This window comes from Sus scrofa, chromosome 18 (genome assembly GCF_000003025.6).
Source record: "Sus scrofa isolate TJ Tabasco breed Duroc chromosome 18, Sscrofa11.1, whole genome shotgun sequence".
NCBI lineage: Eukaryota > Metazoa > Chordata > Mammalia > Artiodactyla > Suidae > Sus > Sus scrofa.
The window spans coordinates 38,632,323-38,655,232 of NC_010460.4; the positions used below are offsets into that span (position 1 = coordinate 38,632,323).

The 22,910-nt window shown below is 39.0% G+C and overlaps 1 protein-coding gene across 2 annotated transcripts in view; it reads left to right on the top strand.

The window, feature by feature from the left end:
* TBX20 (T-box 20) overlaps positions 3,281 to 22,910 on the top strand; it is a 46,088-nt gene continuing 26,458 nt past the window's right edge. Inside the window, exons 1-5 of one of the 2 annotated variants that reach the window (XM_013990852.2) lie at positions 3,281 to 3,902; positions 7,041 to 7,299; positions 8,269 to 8,364; positions 12,384 to 12,492; positions 16,571 to 16,729. In XM_013990852.2, coding sequence (XP_013846306.1) covers positions 3,776 to 3,902; positions 7,041 to 7,299; positions 8,269 to 8,364; positions 12,384 to 12,492; positions 16,571 to 16,729 — 750 coding nt within the window. In that variant the 5' untranslated portion in view covers positions 3,281 to 3,775. Of the gene's footprint in view, positions 3,903 to 7,040; positions 7,300 to 8,268; positions 8,434 to 12,383; positions 12,493 to 16,570; positions 16,730 to 22,910 lie in introns of both variants that reach the window. The other variant, XM_003134794.4, reaches the window with a different exon arrangement.

Genomic DNA, 22,910 nt, shown 5'->3' on the forward strand with positions numbered 1-22,910 from the left:
ACGGGGGCCCTTGGACAAAAATCAGGAAACCGTTTCTTCCTGCACGGTTCTGGGGTCAACCAACTTTTGCACTCCGGAGCTACAAATGAGAGTTTGAAAGGGCTCTTTGTATAACGAGACATCCTCTAATCCTTCACATAATCAAACACCGTATAACAAAACTCAGACATATAACTCCAAGTCTTAATACTTAAGCTTAAAAGTTTAGCAAGATGTAAATAATGGTCCGTCACCACTACGTGGCCCCAATCCTCTGAGAACATTCCACAACTGTCTACACAAGTAACTCTACCTGAGCACGCGAGAGGTACATCTCTGCGATCGAGAAATTGCAGTTAAAAACTAAATAAAATTCTATACGTATGTTTTACTATTTCAGAGCAATTTGTTTAGGTGCTTTAAGCATCTTATCTAATTTAATCCACAAAGCCATATTCTAGGTGGGAATATTTTAATGTAGATGATGAAATGGAGGCTTTGAAAAAGTTTAGGTAACCTACTTACAGAGTCTCTGGGAGGGCTAAAGTCAAGATTCAAAGCCTTCCCCAAGTCCAAGGCATTTTCCAGTGTCTAGAGCCACCTCCTCCTGCCTGAGGTCAGCAAGAGAAGGGTCTGCTGGGAAGTGTTAATGTGATTTCTTTGTTCCAGCCCCCTAGGTGGCTTTACCTGTTAGCGTGTACTAACACTAGGATTTTGAAGGGGCCTCAGAACTGGGTGATCGAGTGGGCTTTGAATTACCCTTTGAAGGCCAGTTCCCCATTTGGAACTGGTGTTCCAAACACCAGTTCCCCATTTTTACAGCACCGTATTGATTTGCAAAGGCAATAAATCTAGGAGAAGGGACAGTGTGCCCCCGATAATTACGTTGTAGTATACATTTTATTGCTGCTGTTTCAACACCAATAAGATGCATCGCGTTTTAGGGATCCTAAACAGCTCACCTCTCGAGCCTAAATTTGTTTTAAATGGTTTTTTCAGTTCTTCTGGATTGCTGCCTGCTTCTGTGCATTTTGCTTAGCTTCCTATTTTGCTTTTATAGGGTAAATAGTCGAAGATCGGTGCCCACCAGAGACCCAGAACTGAGCTAAGGTCATGTGTGACGTTGGAAACGGAAATGGAAACTGATTAGGGGGCAAATCATTTTCCCTTTGCTCTGCCAATTTTTCTAAAAATGTCCCTATCATGACATTATTCAAATTCTAGTCTGAACCATTAAGAAAATTAAGAAAAGACACGCTGATTCCTCTGTGTAGAAATGCACTAGCAAGGGTTTTTTAATTGAAGTACATAATTCCATAGTAAGTTTTAGAAAACTAAAGCAAATAAGATCTTTGATGCCTAGTTGAAGCATAAAGTTCTAGACTATGACATCACCCACTCCAAACAAACTCCCCCCCCCCAAAAAAAAATTCTTGACAGAATTTTCCTTCCTGGGTAAATCCTAAGCATTTGAGACAGGAAAGAAACAAGTTTACACCTTACATTCGAAGGAGGGAAATGCCACTGTTTCGTTGATTGAGGCGGGAAGAGTGTTGGGAGGAAGCTTTATCAACCCAAGGGTCGGGGTTGTCCAAAACCGCAAAGGACCAAAGACTGAAGAACAGATATGGATCTTTCAGCACATGCAGTAGTTTTGCCTCTCCTCTTACCATGGTTTAATCTGAAAGCTTTTTGCGCTCTGCCGGCGTTGGCTCTACGGTGGATCTCCAGTGAAGAGTCCAGCTGCAGGGCCGGGGTGTGGTCAATGCCTTTGGAGTGCGTGTTCCTGAGCCTCCAGCCCTCTGGGTCAATGTTAGGGGAGATGCGCCGCCCCGCTCCGCTAGACCCGGTTTCTCTCTCTCAAAAGCAAAGAGACAAGGGCTGGACGACTGTGTAAAATCTCTAGTACAAGTCTTAGTTGAACAAATTTCCCCCAAATTTACACATATACAATCTGTACTTGGAGACTGATATCAGAATATTCATTAGTCACCTTCCTGTAGCACATTGTCAGAAACTACTGATACAACGAGGCTTAAACCACAGGTCCCTTCAAAGTACCATCATCTTACTTACACGGAAGTTTTCAATGTTTGACTTTCAGGGTCCCCCCCACCACCACGCCCCATAAGTTTATTTCAGGGGGTGGAGAGAGGAAAAGGTTGGTGGGAAATGCGAGCTGTTTTCCTCCCTTCTTTCCTTCCTTCCTTTTTTTCCTCCTTCCTTTTAAGACCCACCAAGAGGCTCCTAATCGCCAGACCAACAGGCTGGAAAGGAGCGCAAATATTTACATGTATAGCTTGAATGCGTGTGTCAGCCTGAGTTTACACTGCTCCAAGTGAAGCGGATTACCCTGCGAATTCGGAGAATTTGAGTTATTCAAGCTGAACAAAGCCAAGAAGATGACGCCCCCCAACCCCGACAGCCGTGGGAAGTCCCAATCGCAACGAGTCTGTGAAGGCTGAAGGAAGGTTCCGTGTCTGCCAAGCCCGAGCACTGCAAGGCTCACACTCTCCCACCGCGCGTCGCGTGGTCCCCGCAGGGTGCCGCACCCCCTGCACCTTGTCTACCCATCGATTTTCCTTCAGTCGAGACCCAATTTTCTGAGAGTCCTTCTCAGAAATAGGAACTCCGAGTGAGAGGCGCACTGGTGTGCGAAAGAAGCTGTGATTCTGAGGGCAACCTTTGCCAAATCCTCACCGCCCTCTCTTAAGCGTTTCTTTTGCAGGGCTGCAGCGTTCCAGTTCCACTGTCTAGCTGCCAAATTTTGGAGCTCAACGAATGTGAAGACCCAGCCTTGGGTGCTGCCCGACTAATGGGATCTGGCCCATTGACACCCGCTCTGTAGCACCAGTTTCTATTCTATTTAGCGTTTTCCAACTTTATTTTGGAACTTTGAGTACCAATAAGAAAAAAAAAAAAAAGAAAGAAAGAAAAAAAAGAATTGAAAGAACTCCCCAAGGCTTCCTCTGGTCTGGGTTCGAGCACCGGGTCACTACCGGGATCCCAGATCTTAGGACGCAACAAAAACGTCCCCTCTCGATAGCGAACACCTCCCTCCCGCTCCAGGACTGTGAGACCAGGCGAGGTGGGTCCGCAGCCGCTGAGCCATCCCGGTGAGGGCATCCCATTCCCGAACCGGTGCCAGGTTTCAGCTAGCTGCTGCGCGAGGCCAAGAGGGCGCCCTGGTCAGGCCCCCCCCCCGGCCCCGCCCCCCGCACGGAATCAGGAAGGAGTGACGTGTGGCAGCGCTGACTGGCTGCCGGCGTGCGGGATCGCAGCTGCCAGCAAATTAAGGCGCAGGGCAGCTAACGCCAGGCGCAGTGTCCTCCGCGCCCCGTCGTGCTTGCACCGCCGCCCTCGGGCTTCCAGACGTCCACCCCCTCTCTCACTGGCACTTTGCCGCTCTGGCTGTCCCCAGCGCGAAGAGGGAGGAAGGACGCGGAGAGGTGCTGCAGGACCCCTGGGCTTGGCGAGGCTTATGCTAGTTTCCAGCTTCCGGCGGCGGCGTAGCTAGTGGACCTGCCGGGCATCCCGGTGCTTGCGCACCGGGTTGAGCCCGCGGTTGGTCCCCTCCGGCTAGTTCGAAGTCCCTGCTGTTCGTGGGCTCTTGCGGTGCAAGAGAGGAGAGACCAGTGGAGCTCTGGGGAGGTTGGGACTGACTCATCTAGAGTCCCCGTTCCCTTGTTGTTGCACTCGGAAACTTTGCGCTGTGTTTCGGTCTTTGTCCTTCTTGGGGAAGCTGGACGGCAGTTCGTCAGGCCCGGTCCCTGGCCAGGACCGCGCACTGGGGGCCATGGAGTTCACCGCATCGCCCAAGCCCCAGCTTTCCTCCAGGGCCAACGCCTTCTCCATCGCCGCTCTGATGTCGAGCGGCGGCTCCAAAGAGAAGGAGGCTACGGAGAACACTATCAAACCCCTGGGTAAGTCGGGCTGTCAGATAGTGGGCAGGCGTGGGAGTGCTGCACTTTTGTCTCTCCCTCTGTCTCCTGGCTGCGGGAGGCCCTCGAGGGTGGCCAACCACCTTTCCCGGCTGGAAGCAGTTCTGACCCTTAGGCCAGAGAACATGCGGGTGGGAGAATTTTCTCTTCGGCCCAAATTCTTTGGACCTCTTGCAGTCTGTTAAACGCAACCGTTTCGCATCTCGTATATATATCGGTAGTTGCTTTCCCATCTTTCTAGAATCCTTATGTCAAGTTGGACTTACACTGTGTGCGTGGGTGTGTGAGCGTGTGTGTGCTTGCGTTTGTGTGACTTCGTCAGCATAAAACATTTTGGGATAAATAATAATAAAGCCCTTTTAAAAGACTCAACAGGATTTACTACGATGCCTTAACACATGCTTGTGTATTTGAAACTAAGGAGACTGACTTCACAACAAACGTATTTGATTTTGTTTTTTCCCTGACTGGGCTAAACTACAAAGTCCGCTCCTTAAAGCCATCAAGAGCTGTAGAATAAACCAGTTCTGTCCGCATGAACCATTTTCTTCACAGAAGCTCTAGACTTATCAGTTAAGACATTTTATAACTGCTGTCATTTTTAGTGGAGGTTGGCAAAAACATTAGCAGTAACCATTTCCCAAATTCCTCAACTTTTAGCTATACTGTTTATTTAACAACCTTTACCATTTATAGAAGACACTACGCTCAGAGTAAAGGGAGAAAAGAGACTATATTCCCCTTAGCAGGAGTGAATTGTGTGAGAAAGAAACTGCCAACTGTGATAACTGATATAAGTGTTTCAAAAATCTCTTTACAATTGAGGGAGAAAGAAGTGTTCTCCTCATCACCTCTTGGGTTGCCGGGTAATAATTATTCCACACCCTGATCATCTGGTAGCCCTGAAACAGTGGAAAGCATCAAATAGTAAACTTAGGGTAATATTTTAAAAAACTTTTAAACTCTCACTTTTTTCCTGCCTTATCCTGTCCTTCATTTTAACATCTCACATCTGAAACAACAGTGATAATGTGAAAGATGAAAGGTTAGAGATGAAAAATAAGGGGCCTGGGCAGAAAGAGGAGAGAACAAAAATCTCTGTAGCAACTTAGAACCAGGGAAAGGAAATCAGATCTCTATAAAAACAAAAAATTTCCCCGCCAAGGTTTTCTCTCCCTTTCCCTGGTTCTTCCCACCTACCCTGCCAAAGAAATGGAAACAAGCCATCAGACAAACCCCAAACTGTTTAGAAAAAAATTCACTACCAATTTCAAAATTATGTTTGTGCGGCTTCCCAACTTTATCCACTCCTATTTAAGGTCCTCCAAATTCTTTATACATGCCCCCATTATAGTTCAGTAGCTAGCAGGAAAAGAGGATTTCTGGTTAAAATTCCTGACAGAAGTACAGAAAGCAGCCTGGGAAACATGACAGCTTCAGCTCCACTGTCAATTTCAACATTGCTTCCTTCTCTATTTCCAGAGGGGGGAAAAACCTCTCTTCCTATGAATTCTAAAATGAAGTCATTCTCAGCTCACAGCACCCCTACTCTTATGCCAGTCTGCAAAATGAGCATCCTTCCCCAGGCTTCTGAGACAAAAAGAAAGAACCAGAAAGCATCCTAGTCTCTTTCAAGAGCCAGTTCAACACAGTACAATTAATGACTAAAAGGATTCCAGCATGTGAAATACCTGTTAAGAGAGAATGAAACACTAGTGAGAGGCTAAAAAAACTGTAGGGTGAGGGTCATATGTGCCTCATGATTGCTCATTTTAAACACATTAACTCTATTCAGAAGAACTACCTTAGACCACTAGAGCATTAAAAAAGATTTAAATTGAGATATAATTGATAGAGAATGTTGTGTTAGAGCATTTCACTATCATTTTCTTTCTCCACTTTCCCAACCCTGACACACAGTTAGTCTGGGACTGAGGGAGTTTCCTTTTGCCTTTTTTTTCTTTTTTTCCTTTTCTTTCTTTTTTAAGTACATTTTATGTGCATATGTGTATATGTGTGTATATATATATTTAATCTTTTATATATCTCTCTCTATATATATATAACTTGTTTCAATTCCTTGAGGGCACTTAAGAGCAGAGGTGTTTGGAGTTCAGTTTCACATTGCAGATTCAAGTAGTTTCTTTTTTAAGGGATGCAAGATAATTGGGACAATTACAAAACTCTCCCTGTATTCCATCAAAGTGACTGGTGTAGTCCCAGACCCTTATCAGCTGTGAAGGAGAATGTTTGGTTCATAAGCAAGTGGTATTTCAGCCTGATGGTGGGCGGCAAACCATTCTTCCTTCTTTAATACTTTGCTAGTCTAGGTTTGGGCCTCTTTTCCTCACTTCCAGAACATTTTTGAGAGAATGTGAGAGAAAAAAATACACACATCACCCCTCAAGTAACTGTTTCAAACCCATTCAAAAAAAATGGCCCAGAGAGTACACTCCTCTGGTATAACAAGCAATATGCTAGTCTTTTACAAGATCACAGGCTGGGAGGGATATTATAAAAATATTCTAATCTAATATCTGAAAGCCTAGGAAACTAAGAGCCAGGTAGAGAAGTGAAGTAACCTAATTTAAAAAAATACATCTCCCCCACACACGCCTTTTTCATTTTCTTATGGAGAGAGGGCTCCAGGAGCAAAGGGAAGTTCCCCTCAAATGTGCTGATCTCTTCACTTCCTGGGTCTTCCTATCGGAAAGTGTCACTTCTTTGTCAAAGAGGGAAGACGGGCACTAGATCCCACAAGCTATGAAGTTTAGAATGTGGGAGGGATAACAGCAGGAATACCTGCTGCTCATGGTATTCATGGTCATTACTTTTTCCTTTATCCACACCTCACATTTTTATTCTCCAAAGAGGGTTTCAGTAATGGTGGTAACAAACTATGGTTCTAGAACTCATTTGGTTCAGTAAGTAAGCAGGAACCATGTCACTCCACAGGACTCTCTCTAGGTTTATGTTGTGATGAGTTACTGCTGCCCTCCTGAAAAGTCTGAGCTTAACTTTTCCAAACTCAAATCCAGGTATCTATTTTAGGTAGTGCTGTTCTCCTTACTGTATCTTTGGTCAAGCATTCCTGTCAGTCTCAATTCTCTTCGCCTGCAGAACAATTTGTTGAGAAGTCATCCTGCGCTCAGCCCCTGGGCGAGCTGACCAGCCTGGATGCTCACGGGGAGTTTGGAGGCAGTGGTGTGGGCAGCAGCAGCCCATCCTCCTCTTCTTTGTGCACAGAGCCTCTGATCCCCACCACCCCCATCATCCCCAGCGAAGAAATGGCCAAAATTGCCTGCAGCCTGGAGACGAAGGAGCTCTGGGACAAATTCCATGAGCTAGGCACGGAGATGATCATCACCAAGTCTGGAAGGTGGGGCAGGGTGGGGGTGCTTGTCAGGGTGAGGAGTAGGGAGGAGGGAATGGAGCCCTGGGTGGCAAAGGGAGTTTCCAGGAATTGGGTAAAACTTAATGAGGAAGCTTCGCTCAAGAAGGGCTTCTTTCCTTTTGGAAAGAGCTGCAGAGACAGATGTCCAGGCATTTGCTTTCTTAGGATCTGACTGTGAGAAGCCCCACCCCTGCCTTGTGAGAAGGGCACAGGACTGGGATCTCTGTCCTCCAGCAGCCTGGGATGTCGTTTGGCATTTGCAGGGAAAGGGGAATTCAGCTCCTGCCAGGGCGCAGGGCAGACCGCTGGGTGTTGGGAGCGAGGCGGATGTCTTCCCTTTTGTTGGCCTCAATTTGCAAAAGCTCCCATGAAAATAAAAATTAAAACTTAGGCGGAAGAATGAAATCAGAAACGACACACTCCCCACCCCTCAGTAGGATGGAGCACTGGTGCAGCCGGTCCACTTGGCGCCAAAGCCAGCTGACTCAGGGCAGGCAGGAAGTCTTAGGTTGGAGTGGCTCGGGACTGGAGCTAAGGCTCTTGGTGCTTGATCGCGCCAGCCCTCAGGACTTGGGGAAGCACCCCCAAGCCTTCCAAAAACCCAACCTGAGAACCCCACTCTGGCTTTCTACAGCAGGAGTGAGTTTTCTCCCTGCAAAGCAAGGTTTCAGAACTCCTCTGCTTTCAGAGACTTCGGTCCAGGAGCCTAATGTGCTTGATGATATAGCACAGGATTTTCCCTAATCACAGCCCTTCCTTTGGGTAGTAATGAGGTCTCCCGTAGAGGTGACGCTTTTGATTATCTAGGTTTAGGAGAAGGTTGGTCTCCCTAGTCACATCTCTGTGGCTTTACAGGAAACAAAAAGAGTTCTTTGGGAGGCTGGGTAGGGAGGGAAGGTGGACTCTTTTCCTCATACCTAATTCGGGCTGATTCTCTTTGTCTCATTGGGTCAGGAGGATGTTTCCTACTATCCGAGTGTCATTTTCCGGCGTGGATTCTGAGGCCAAGTACATAGTCCTCATGGACATCGTCCCCGTGGACAACAAGAGGTACCGCTATGCCTACCACCGGTCTTCCTGGCTGGTGGCTGGCAAGGCAGACCCGCCGCTGCCAGCCAGGTTTGTGACTACAGATTTTCCAGCCGAGCAAAATGCATGTTAACCTTGCTGGCAGAACGTCTCCTGACCTAGGTTGTTTGAATTTTAAGCAGGTCTGTTTTTAAAGCCGTGAGTTCTGGTAAGAGTGCATTCCAAGCCCAGACAATCCAGGATTAACTATACAAAATATGGGTTCATCTCTGAGAAAGGCAGAGTTTGTGCATAGAACACGGTATTTAATTTTATCTTTCCTCATAATTCATTTTAAAGTTTTTTTTCCTTAAATTTCAATTGGAATATTTTTTAGAAATCTGGATCCATTTCATAGGACACTCATCATTTCTATTTGGCTAACACCAAAAAGAATAAACTTACCGGTGAAGTGTTTGCCCTAAAATCCTTTTTAGAAGCGTGCATTTTAGCAAAGCAGTTGCTTATAGTAAATATTTATTATAATGTGGTTATAACTTCACCTAATAAACATCATTTTGGTAAAATATGGTTGTTTTGACCAGCAAAAGGCTCAGAGATTTTTAAATAAGAAAAAGAAACTCTTATTTTCCTTTCTTCGTAATTAATGGATAAATATAAGTCAACATCAGGTTGATATTCTTTTACTGAAAAATTACTCAATTAATAGCTAATGATCCAAACAAAACGTGTTCTTTTTTGTGCCATTCATTGGCAATATTTTTCTATGAGAACTCTGTTTAAAAAATCACATGCAAACCTTTCTTGCTGCTGCTTTGCCCAAATGAGCATTTGGGGTGGGAGGGGGGACAGCATGTTTTTGCTTATGTGAATACTAATAGTTGAAGTACAGGATTCTTACTGCATACTTTAATACGAACAACAAATATTAAATGACTTTACATTTAGGGTTCTAAAACAAAGCCCTACAGCTTTAAAGTTATTTTATGACTGTGTTATATTTATTAATTGATTCAAAGTTCACATCAGAGCTAAGAATTTATTTAAATGTACAGATTTAGGAATTCTGTGAAGTTACGGCTGATTTTTTAAGTATTTAGTGTGGAGTCTAAGTCAAGGCACAGAAACAACACTGACAATTTACACATACAATACTGGAGGACTCTTAAGTTTACTTAGTAGTCCATCAAGTTATTGAGTTTACAGTATGTTAAAAACCTAAAGAAGAGATTAAAAGAAGCCTCTCAGAGTTTTCCAATCCCACAAGAGTCTAGGAAGGACATCTTGCCAACCCTTCCAAATTGCTATATTAAATAACAGTCAGAACTAAGAAACTTTTCAAATATCACTTTTTTCAAAAAAAAAAAAAACTGAGCAAGATTTACAAATGTATGATAGATATTAAAATGAATATAATTAGTGTTCTCTACTATTTATTATTAATTAGCAATTCACATTACTCTAGAGTGTCTCTCCAAAATTTATACATTTTTTAAAGGAGAGAGGGGAAGAAAGAAAAGAGTAAGAGAAGTATATTAGCAGATTCCTAACCATTTTTACAAGCACCACCCCTCCTTTTTCTTCTCCAAGTCTTTCCTCTAAGCAGTTAATCACTCTTATTTAGCATACATTTTCCTCCTATCTGAAGGTATGGGGAACTGATGCAGGCCAGTTGAAAATATGACATGCCTTGTTTATGTTACTAATCTGTTCTGGTTGGAGAAGGAAAGCATGTACCAATACACTATCTTAACTGAAGCATGTTTAAGCTATTGCTGGAATTTTAAGTCCCAAGGGACTGGAAAGAAGCGAGCTTCCTGAATGCTTTTTCATTTACCCGAATTCAGCTTATTTATATTGATATTAGATTAAAACATTTTGTGCTTTAGAGGACAGAAATATGTTAGATCATGTAAGTAACCATTCTTTATCATTATTAAAAGATATAGTGCTGTATTTTCTAGCTCCACATGTGCAAAGTGAGAAACTTGGGAGGTGATCATTTTCATATCGATGGTAGAAATTCTTTGTGGTTCTAGTTCTTTGAAGCATTTTATTTTAGACTGAAGTTCATCAGTCAGTTGTTCCTAATCAGAAGAATATTGTCAGATACCTGACAATATCATTCGATCATAATAATGGGCAGGATATTGTACATGATCTAAATAGTTATATTTTCATCTAAGACATTTCCTTCTCTTTAAAGTAATTGAGATTTTCAAAATTAATCTTATTAATGTTATCATATGTGGTGAATTGGTACTTTAAGAGGGACCATCTTATCAACTTCTAGGATGTTAAATATTTTTGAACTTTTTTGGAGGAGTGGGTGGGATGTGGTGCTGATCAATAAAACAACTGCCCCTATAAAGCTATAGCCTTAGAGGGGTGACACTTGAAAAGCTATTATAGTTGTGTCATCAAAGAATACTTCAATTGAAAAGCAATTTTGAGCACTCTTTCTAAAAAAAATTCAAACAAACAAACAAACACCTAAAACCTTTAAAGTTCTTGTATGGGTCTGGTAAGAATCCAGTGCTGTCAGCCTGTATTTTGCTTCTGGTGGGCTTTGTGAGTTTCAGCATGTGCAAGCAATTCCTCTATTTGTAGTCCTTTGTGTGACCAAACCACAGCATAGACTTCTTGTTCTTTACATGAATATTACAAGGGAAGGGTTTTATTGGCTTTTTTCTTTGCTCTTGCTCAAACTGTAATGTTTACGTTTAATGATAGTTATAAGGATCCTATACAAAATATAGATATAAATAACCTGATGCATAGACAAAGGAATTTATCCCATTAAATCAAGGATATTTCCTTCCCCATCATTAGTTCTGTAATCTCCTAACTTCAGAAAAGCTTACATTGAGTGGATACCAGGACCGAGATTTACAAAGAGTTTTACTTAGTGTGAAACCTGCAGGTTGAACAAATAAGCTGCATTTAACTCTGAGTGGGTAAAAGACTGCCTGGACATAGCAGCTGATCAATAAATGATAAATACTTGCTAAGTACATTTTTTTCTCATCAAAGCTTTTTTGGTTTGGGGGTTTTGTTTGTTTGTTTTTTGTTTTTCTTAGGCTGTGTGAGATGAATATATTGAATAATTTGAAGCTTACCTAGCTTGTTTTCACTCTCACTTAGTGAGCACTTAACTAGGTGATGATGAAAATGGTAATACTCAAGGTACCAAGAGAAGCAAGAGACTACATGATCTGTAGACCATTAAAAGTTCTCTAGGTCACTGTATTAAAATCATTTTGTCTTATATTTACGAAGAACGCAAACTTTAAACTGAGTCACTTTCAAGTTTAAATGAACAGATTGTCTAGAATTATTTCCTCTTTTAAATTCTTTATTTTCACTGCTTTTTAGCAATGCTTATACTAGGAACTCATCAGGCAATTAGTACAACCTAGTCTTTCTTTTGAGAATATCTACAATAAAAATATATATATTTTTTAAGGGCCACACCTGTGGCACACGGAATTTCCCAGGCTAGGGGTCGAATCAGAGCTGCAGCTTCCATCCCATACCACAGCCACAGCAACGCCAGATCTGAGCCTCATCTGAGGCCTATACCACAGCTCAAGGCAATGCTGGATCCTTAACCCAGTGAGCAAGGACAGGGACAGAACCTGCATCCTCATAGATACTAGTTGGGTTCTTAACCAGCTCAGCCACGAAGGGAACTCCATCAGGATTTTTAATTTGACAGAAGCAGACTAATAGCTGATTAGATAGATGGACAAAAACTACCTTTAAAAATTACCTTTAAAACTACCTTTAAAACAATGACTTGTTCAGCAAATAATAGAAAATGCATTATTACCCCCTTTAAAATCATTGATAAACACACAAAAAGTTTAAATTTAAATGTTTTAGAGTTACTTTGGTATTGCTGTATTAACTTTGAGATTGTATGAAATTCACCATTTATATGAGATTTCTGTGTTCCTTTAGATCAGAATACATTATAACCCATAGAGAACAGATTTTTTTTTAAATGTCTCAATGATATTCTCTCATAATTTCCTTAGGCTGTATGTACATCCAGACTCTCCTTTCACCGGTGAACAGCTACTCAAACAGATGGTGTCTTTTGAAAAGGTGAAACTCACGAACAATGAACTGGATCAGCATGGCCATGTAAGTACAGTGCCTTGGACTATGTGGATTCCCTGGCGTGGAAAAGAGAAGTCATGTAAAACTTCCTAGTTCAAAGTCTCCTCCTTTTCTCCCTCCCACCCTCTGGCTTTGAGTCATTCCAGGAGAACAGTCATGTTTTCCTCAGGGAACCTTGACTGCTGTTGCCAAGAGGTCCCTTACAGGGATGCTGTATGCCATTTCTATGCAAGAGGGTTGGGTACCTTCAGCACCTTGGATTCCTAAGACTTCTGCAATGCTTTACTACCTGCACCAACTAAACAAAGAGAATATATGCATTTTGGAGGTTACTACAGCCCATCCATGGGTTAAACATCTAATTTCTGTCAGTGATGTAACTGATAACCCAACATAAAGAGAATGGGGCTAAGACCTCCTGTGGGGGTTTCCCAAAGTGTGTTTTATAGAACACATTCTTGTGAGATGCAATGGGCAAAAGGGTTTTAGGTCCAAATAAATTTGGGAAAGTCCTGTTAACTCATTGTTTAATCCCCTCTGTAGAGTCTTATGAATATTAAAACACAGAAAAGTCTTGCAGTTAAAAGCAAAACAATTTGATTCTGCATCAATAAGGATTTCATCAAAATGTGGAAAAAAGAAAAATTGGAATGCTGAGCTCTTAACAGTTAATAGAACATTAGCCATTGACACAGGCATTTACACATTTGATAAGATTGATTTTTAAGGAACTATCTGTGATGTTATTTCATGCTCTAAAATAAAGATTTACATTTAAAAAATTCTGTTTTAGGACTGATGCTAAGAAAACTTTGGATAGACATGCACGCTTCTTTTTGATGAGGAGAATACTGTTTCTTTTTTTGCCTCTTTTGCCAGAAAGCATACTGTTATTTTCATAGTTGCTTTCCTCGGCTTAGATATCCTGATATAATTATTCACTCCCTTACTCCTTTATTAGGGCTCCTATTACTTAAGGTTTTAGTTTTTATTGAATCAATGCAATTTAGAAGAAGAGTTTCAAAACTTTCCTCAAGAAAGATGGTTACATGTAGATAATAAATCAGAGAGTTCTAGACCTGGTTTCAAATGGTTGGATTTAACCTGGAACCAAATAAATCACATCAGGCATTGCCACTATCCATAGGCCCACAGAAGACCTTATTTATCCCAACCAAGTCAAAGTGATCAGGTTAACTCACGACTCTGCTGGTGGTACTGTTGGGATGCCAGACATAGGTTAACAGGTTTCTGTTATTTGATGTACTGGAAAAGATAGTTGAGATGTACCTTCAAGGATGTTGGCGCAATTATCCTTTTTTTTTAGATCACTGACAGAATTTTTTTCAAATTAAAATTTATTAAGTATCTGAGAGACCTTTTCTGTAGGCCCATGATCATTCTTAATGTCAGTCATATTAAAATTACTTGGGCTCCACTGAAATCTTTGCAGGGAGAAATGAAATATTTTAATGGTTCTAGTATTCTTCCATATGTAGAGCTTTTAGAATAACTATTTGGGTCTTTCCAGAAAGATTTGAGAATTCATTTTGATATGTTTTCTTTTCAGCATCAGCTTCATGAATGGGAATAGTGCTAAGTTATATTTCAGGAGCTCTGGGTTCTAGTCTGATTATGCCAAGATTAGACCTTGACAAGCTGTCTTGAATGGTTACTAATATCCATTTTAGTTTTAAAATTTTATTATTTAATATAACCTTCTGTCACTAGAAATAGTGTATTCTGAAAACTACAAGGAACATTTTAGATCCTGTGTTGTTCAGCCAAGTTCTTTGAATCAGCCCTGAAGAAGTTCCCCTTTTAGATGCACTTTTAGTTTTACAACAGGAAGGCTTCTTATTTCCAGAAATTTATTTCTTTAATGAAACAAATTCTACATTTTTATCACTTCTCCTTAGCTCCATACAAGTCTGAGCAGAGGTCCAATGAGCCCTGGGGTCTGAGACTCAATTTGAGGTCTGAGTCTGTCTGGCACCCTTTCCTAAAGGAAATCAACCTGGGTGTGGTTTAAGTAAGGAAGAGGGGGTCTCATTTAAAACTTAGTTTGTGTGTGTGTGTGTGTGTCTGTGTGTGTAAGAGAGAGGGAAAGAGGGAGAGAGGGAGAGATTTGGAAACTCTATCTTTTTAGTAAAATATATAATGAATGCTAAAGTTTTTCTTATATCAGTATCAGGAGGTATTTACTTTTACCACTTTGAGTTTATTCCAGTTTTATGACTGAGCATATGCATCCTGAACTCCTATAATAAATGCATTATACAAAGAGATAACATTTTCAAAGTTTGTTTTGATTAATTTAAAGTTCTCATTTAATTTCTTTTAAAAAATATATAAAATATATATGTAGTTGACATATATGTTATTTACATATATGAGAGTAACAAATGAGTCAAACAAAGCTCTCATTTGTTTCAATAATTGCTTTTTAAAAATTACATATAGGTAGTTGACTTACAATGTTGTGTTAGCTTCTGATGTATAGCAAAGTTACACATATATCCATTCTTTTTCAGATTCTTTTCCCATATAGGCCATCATACAGTATTAGGTAGATTTCCCTATGCTATACAGTAGGTCCCTATTAACTTACCAATTTTGTTTATAGTATTGTGTATATACCACTCTCGAACTCCCAATTTATCCCTTCCCCCAGTGTTTCCCCTTTGGTAACCATAAGTTTGGTTTCAAAATCTATGAATCTATTTCTGTTTTGTGATAAGTTCTTTTGTATCATTTTTTATTAGATTCCACATATTAGTGATATCATGGTATTTGCCTTTCTCATTTCAGTAATTTCTATTCAAATCTGGGATAATAAAATGACGGCACATTCAAAACTCAATACCAGTTAATGCCCTGTAACTTTGTTGGCTTATATCTCAGTGTAGAAAGAGAGTGATTCTCTATCATTTACCTCACAGTGACTAGTATTTAACTGTGCTAAAGTCAACCAGTGGTAACACTCACCCACTACACTCAAGTTAGCTGAGAAAACAAGGGAGCAACAACATCAAACACCTCCCCAGAGAGCCAGGCTCTCTGCTAGGCCCTTGAGGTGAAGTGTGTGTACAATGTGAGCCCTGTTATCCCAGGAAAAACATACTTGATTTTGCAGATTTAGGTATCTCTCTGGGCTACAGGGGGGAAGATGTGGAAGATCTTTCACATCTGAAAGTAAATTTTGTTGCTCAAGTTTCATAATGGTAAATTATTATATTTTATTTTAAAATACATGAAAAATACTGCCTTGTTAACAAGAGTTTGTTTCTGATGTCTAAGCACTGGGCAACCTCTAGTACCTATGGAAGGGAAGATGGCCCTCACTGTCATTCCTATTTAGTTTGTAACTGGACATCAGGAATCAATGAATCTGTTGGAAATGATGGTGATGACGACGATGATACGGTTCATATATACTGGGCACTTCCTATTTGCTATGTGATTTACAAGGGTAATATCATCTTATCCTTGCCACAACCCTATCAGGTTAATACTGTTTTTGCATTTAAGCAAATGATGTTAGAGAGGTGAGATCACTTGGTCCAAGATTAAAGAGCTGGAAAGTAGCAGATTCAGTACTCTAACCAAGGTCTAACTTATACCGCCCTGCTTTTAAAAACTGTTTTATTCCTCCCCATCTCCTACTCAAGCCCCCATCTTCCACAGCCCCAATAACAAACCTGGCCTTCTCGAATATGTAATTTCTTAACTTCAGAAAATTTAGAGACATACCACCTTTGGTCTAACCAGACTAAAAAAAAAAAAAACAAAAAAAACCCCTTTTTTTTAAATAAACAAACTTATCCTCCAAATGACTTTTCCTCCATCATTTTGGAAAGGACACTTGAAACAACCTATATTATTTGCAGTTGTTTTGGTAAAATGTGGTTCACAATGATGACTCTGCAGTATCTTGTAAAAATTATTTGCCTGGAGAATGTGAAAGGGGAGATCCTAATCTTATAACTGAATTTGAAACTGTAGATTTTATGGTTCTTTCTTTGCCTCACTATAATTTGGCTGTTTAGCAACATAAGTTCTTAAAATTCAGCACTGTACTTCCCACTCTTTGTTGTTACAGATAATTTTGAACTCAATGCACAAGTACCAGCCACGAGTGCACATCATTAAGAAGAAAGACCACACAGCCTCACTGCTCAATCTGAAGTCTGAAGAATTCCGAACATTCATCTTTCCAGAAACAGTTTTTACGGCGGTCACTGCCTATCAGAATCAACTAGTGAGTGTACCCTTCACAATTTATTTCCTGAATAAGATGAGGGTTTAGGACGTGCTTTTATTTTCTTGGAGAGAAGAGCTATTCCAGTACTCAATATAGAAGTTCACTTTGGAGTAAGCTATTGAGAATCAGTCCCAGGATCTCCAAGTGTGTAGAAAGATTGTAGCTCGAGGTTATGAAGGTCTTTATTATACCATCTTTTCTAGAATCTTTAAACTCCCGGTTAGGCTGTTCATGGCCCACTCTTCCACCCAAACTTGTCTCAATCTGCCTTCTCAAATTTTCTTCTCAAGAAAATTACCATCTTGCTTTTCATTCTCCCTATACAGCTTCGTTATGTACATAACCATATACTTACTGCTTCATAAAATTTGGAAGTTCAGTTTTTCCGCCAAATTAACACACAGTCTAGCCAACTATCCAAACTACTGATACATTAGGTATTTTGTGAGACTTAGCTGTAATTTAGGGTGATATAATTATAGTAGAATGATTTTATTTTATTTTTTGTTATTTTTTTATGCTCAAGTATGCTTTATTTTTTTCATTTTTTTATTACTCAAATGAATTTATCACATCTGTAGTTGTATAATGATCATAACAATCTGATTTCACAGGATTTCCATCCCACAGCCCAAGCACATCCCCCCACCCCAATAGTAGAATGATTTTAAATGCCTCTTTAGATAATAAACTGTAGAAGCAGCTATGTATTTAATTAACACCAAGCTATCTAATTTATAATACTGAGTTACATATTTTCTACTGTCTAAATCATATTTAAACCTTATACATTTCTTCATCCATAAGATTTATTCCGAATCAGTAAATATCTGTCAGAGTCTTGCTAAGGACTGGGCACCATTAGAAACTTCCCCATGTATTCTTCTTTCATGGTCAGTGCAATCTTAAGGCTGGAGGTGACAGTAACGTTTTTGAGTGAGGAAGCTGAAGCTAAGAGAAGATAAGTAATTTTCCATAGTCCGAAAGGACCAGAAGAAGAATTCAGCTTGATGTACTGCATTTCAGTAAAAAAAAACAAACAAACAAACAAACAAAAAAAACTCACATGGTCAGTTTAATCTGTGTTTTATGTGATTTTTATTTGATTATTATCATAATGTGATTTTTATCTGACTTTTATTTGATTAGCTATAGGTAGCCAGGACTCTTGCTCTCATGTCTTGATGCTGTTGTATTTTGGGTTCTCAGTGAATAACTGTTAGGCAGAGTCCAGAGTGGGATGGTAAACCAAGGAGAGATGGTGTTGAGTCTCTCAGGAAGAGGAAAAAGAAAAAGCTGAAAGCCCTAAACAAATGAGAAAATGTGAGCCTAGAGAAAGGATGTAGAAAATGGCTGGAGTAGGGATGTGTCTGAAAGGCATAGGGAGCCTATAATTTCTGTGCGACTTTGAGCAGATTTTACTTCATCACTGTGGCTGTCATTTTCTTTGCCTGTAAACTGGGGTAAGAACCAGACCATCTTAGGGAATTCCTGTAAGGATCAAATGAGATGCTGTGCTTATGCATGCCTTTAGAAACTGTAAGGCACTCCATCAATAAGGCATGTGGTGACTACTGGACTGTGTCTGGAATGTCCGACGAGGATCTGTCCCCATTTGGATTTTTAAATTTTAGTGGCTTATTTTTAAGTTAAGATAAATGAATGCACAAATATTATCATATTAATCATCTTTAAGTAAAAGCAAAGTAACTTTTTAATTATCCCTAAGATAACAAGACAGAATGGCAACTTTCAGAAAATGCCCATGCTAAAAATTTCAGTATAGACCGAAGCCCACAAAGACCTAAAACACTAATGCTATTTCTCTTAGAATCTGGAACATTAACATCAGCGATCTCATTTTTAATTTATTTGAGGATACATGTAATGCAGATATCATAGGTTCAGAAAAGATTTCTGAAACATTCAACTCAATTTACACTAACTGAATTTGTAGCTTTTATTATTATAAAACATTAGATTTATTATGAATACAAGAAACCCTATTAATGTTTGAGAATGAAAGAAAAACTTGTCAAATGGAAACTTCATTGTTTTTATCAGAATTAGAGAACCAAAACAAGAATAGGTAAGTTGGGTTTTTTTAGTGAAAATTACAAATAGAATAAAATTAAGGAAAGTTCTAAGTACTACATCTTAGATTTGGTTTAACTGGTGAAAAATCAATCCTGAATAAATACTGGCAGAACTTCTCATATCACAGTACACTGGAATAGGAGGTTATTATCTACACAGTTATAATAATAGCTAATATTTGGGTACTTACTGTGTGCAAGGCACCATTTAAGGTGCTTTGTCTTATCTAATATTCGCAATGATATTATGAGATAAGAACAACAGTATTTCTACGTTGCATTTTACAGCTGAAAGAATTGAGGTGAGGAGTTAAATAACTTAACCCAGTCTGTGCGCCCATCATAGATTTGAATCCAGGTGGTTAGTTTTAAAAGTTCATGTTCTTAACCTCTAAGCTTTAAGTACCTGGTGTCTCCAAGAAAGCAAAACTTCACCTCCTCTCAGCTGTGACCTCTATGGATTCAAGACATCTTTTTTAGAGAGTTTCAGTTCTTTATGTTAACTTTTCTTTTCAGCAAGTGCTCACTGCTTACCTGCTATGCGCGTGGAGCACTTCACACTGACCTCAGCCAGTGTAACAAGATGATAATCATCTAAATGGACGGTCAGACTATATACTGGCATTAGCTGTTTCCAATAGGAGCCATATGTAGTTAGTGAAATTATCTCACTGAATACTTTTGTTCCTGCCCAACACTTATCTAGAAAATTTTCAAATATCCTAAAGTTAAACAAATGGTAAAATGAACCACATGTACTCTCCACCCAGGTTGAACAGTAACATTTAACCACACTTGCTTTACCTCTCCTGTCCCGTTTTTCAATCTCTGTATATGTACATACTTTCCCTCTTCTCTAAATCATTTGAAACTAAGTTGCATGTATCATATTTTATCTGTAAGCACTTCTAAAAGTCTACACTAAGATTCTTTTGTTACCACAATATCTTTATCACCTCTAAAATTGAGTTCATATTAAAAGCTTCAAGGTGGACCAACAAATGTCTTTATAACCTCCCTCCCCTTCTCCTGAATTAGTATCCACCTAAGGTTCATGATTTGGATTTATTACTTTTAATTTAGAAAAATCTCTTAGTATCTCATTTAATTCTGACACTATTACCCTGAAGAAAGCCCATAAGCCTCATTTTGTGGATGAAGAAACTGAGGTTCAGAGTGATTAATATACTTGCTCAAGGTCACAAATCTGCTAAGTGACAGAACCATCTTCTGGGTCTTAATTACTCCGTTTTGGTGGCATCATGCTAGACTGCAGGGTCAAGAAAGTGATCACTGAAGGTGTTAAGGTTGGGAAACTGAATTTGAAAATGTTGCTAAATTAAAATAGGTTAAGATACTAACAAACACACATTCCTAGTTCCTCCTCTTGAAAATGTTTACTTCTAATTAAGGTTACAAATGGGCTCAAAATCCACCTACCAGTGCTTAGCTAGCTTTCATTGGCATTGTTAAGTGTAATGATTAAAATGACTATTTCATTTCATTGCTAAATAACCCACAATAGAGTTTTCTTAATAGATCCAGCTGTGTCTGAGTTAATTTCTAATTTCTTCACATCCACCTTTAAAGCCATAATCCCTAGCACAATCCCATATATATATATATATATATATATATATATATATATATTTGAAATTCTAGTAATCATAAAAAGTTTGATGTTATATTAAGAAGCTAGTTTTGGAAATGGTTCATAAGCCTCATATGACTAATCAAAATTCATATTCAATAAACATAGGTGGGGTGAATAAATCAGTTTGGTTGGTATTTTCATTAGTCCTATACAATTTTCTAAAGTTATCCTTGATTCTTTCTAGGCCTCCCCACATTTACTGCTTTTTCATTGCTATACCATGCTTGTCTACCGCTTTACCTATGACAACATATATTAAAATAAATATATACAGAATAAAAAATTAGATATGCACTAAGGGCAGTACCAATTTTAGAATTCTTTCATGTACAAAGAACAGAGAGAAAAGAGAAAAAGGTTTAAACACTTAGGATCACTTTTATATCTTAAATTTTGAATAGAACATTATTTTCATATCTATTAAAATCCAATTCATAGTTTCCAACAGAATTTGTGAAAAAGCTTCCTGTTTATTGTGTCTGGTAGTTTTATTTGTAAGTAATATAGATGGGACATTTCCCCCCTGTTCTTTTCTGTTTTTTCCTTGGTTTTTTTTTTTTTTTTTGAGGAAATGATTGCATTTCTTTACATTATTAGATTAAAGCTAAATACATTACACTTTCAACAAACTATTTTATAATTTAAGATTTAAAGGTCATACATTGTTTTTGAGCAAGGAGGCCATTGCTGTAGAGTTGAAGTGTAGGTCAGGTTTCATTTTTAAATGCCTTTGGACAGATCTTTCCCTGATAATTGGAGAAATGGTCTCTGAGGGCCAATTTCACCTTGTGGCTTGGAACCCCAGCTGGATTCAGAGTCCAGTGATATCATATGGAATAATAACTACTGCAAAAAGTCCTTTTCTCTTTGGTGCAGCTGGCAGTGTCAAAATATGCTCTTTAGTTATGCATACATTTATCTATAGATGAAGAAGATGTTGAGAGTGAATGTTTTGGTTAGGAAATGCATTATCCTCCATATTTTTAAGATAATACATGAAAAATCAGGAGTGTATTTTGGCTAGAATTAGTGATTTGCATATAGATACCCATGGAACTACACGATTTCTTAAGCACATACTGCTGTTTCCTCACAAAATGCTTTTTTCCTCATGACATGAAAAACACTGCTACTTTTAAAATTTGTTGTTGAATCACAAAACCATTAACAGCGGTTTCACATGGGTTGTTTGGTAGGGTAGCTATTTTTGGATCCTTCTTTTAGTCTGACTTTTGACAGGGGAGATACTGTTCAACAGCATGAATAAGCTGCAGGTATTTTATATTAGGGAACAAAGATCCTCTCTCTCATCAGTTCTCAAATATGTAACTTTTTCAGTTCTCCCAAATTTCATGAAGCAATGTAAAACTATATCTACAGAAATGAATTCCTTTCTAGGTAATTACCATTTTTTATTTAAATACCTGTGGAATAAAATCTATGCTGGACCTTTTAAAAATGCACGATTACCTAGAATGTTAAAACTTTGCTATTTAAAAATTACTTTACCTTGAAATTAGAAAAAAATGAACTGCTTTTTATATAAACTCAAGAAGAATTTTACCTAGTCTATAGCTGATAAACATGAAATGATATTTCTGACTGCTTGTTCTTGAAGCCAAGTTCGGTCAACAATTTTAGGGTGCTTTCTGTTGGCACTCCAGTAGATTTAGTGTCTAATGATATCACAGTGAGCATGATGGGCTCATTAAGAAGTTTAACCCACAATCCCTGTGCTGCTAATCAATACTCCATAAAGCCTGTTCAAGATTGTAGTGTTAGTTCAGGGCCCCAATACAATTTTAGTAATAAGAGATCCATTCAGCTTTTTTTCTCTAACTTCCAAAAGCAGCAATCTTCCTTGGAATTAGATAAAATGGTCCATAGAGAAAGTATGATTACTGTCTTGAGCTCCTTTTCTAATTAGCACAGTAAAGTTAAATCATTGCTATAACCAACTGGTAAATCTAGCTGTATGGGTGCACCCTGTACTATTTTTGAAACTTTCCTACAGTTTGAAATCGTATCAAAACGTAAAGAAAAAAGTTACTATCAATACTCCTGGGGATGATGAAAGAAGGATTAAAAAGATACTAGAAAGAGGAAATTCTAATAAATGAAAGAAAATTCCAAAGGAATCTGAAAATTTGTGTTGAATTTAATTTACTTCCTCATTCAAAGTTATGGAAGTAATACTAGATATGGTGACACATCAACTGAACAACACACACACACATATACACACACGGACAGTATTTATTCTCTATGACAGCTTCACAATCATCACATTCTGAGCCAATAGGCTTTACCTTTTGGAAACATAAATAACAACAAATACAATTTGCAAAATCCTTTTCAGGGACAAAGTAGATCAAAGGTTCTTCTTTAATTATTATAGCAGATAGACAATATTTTCTATTCTTTTAGT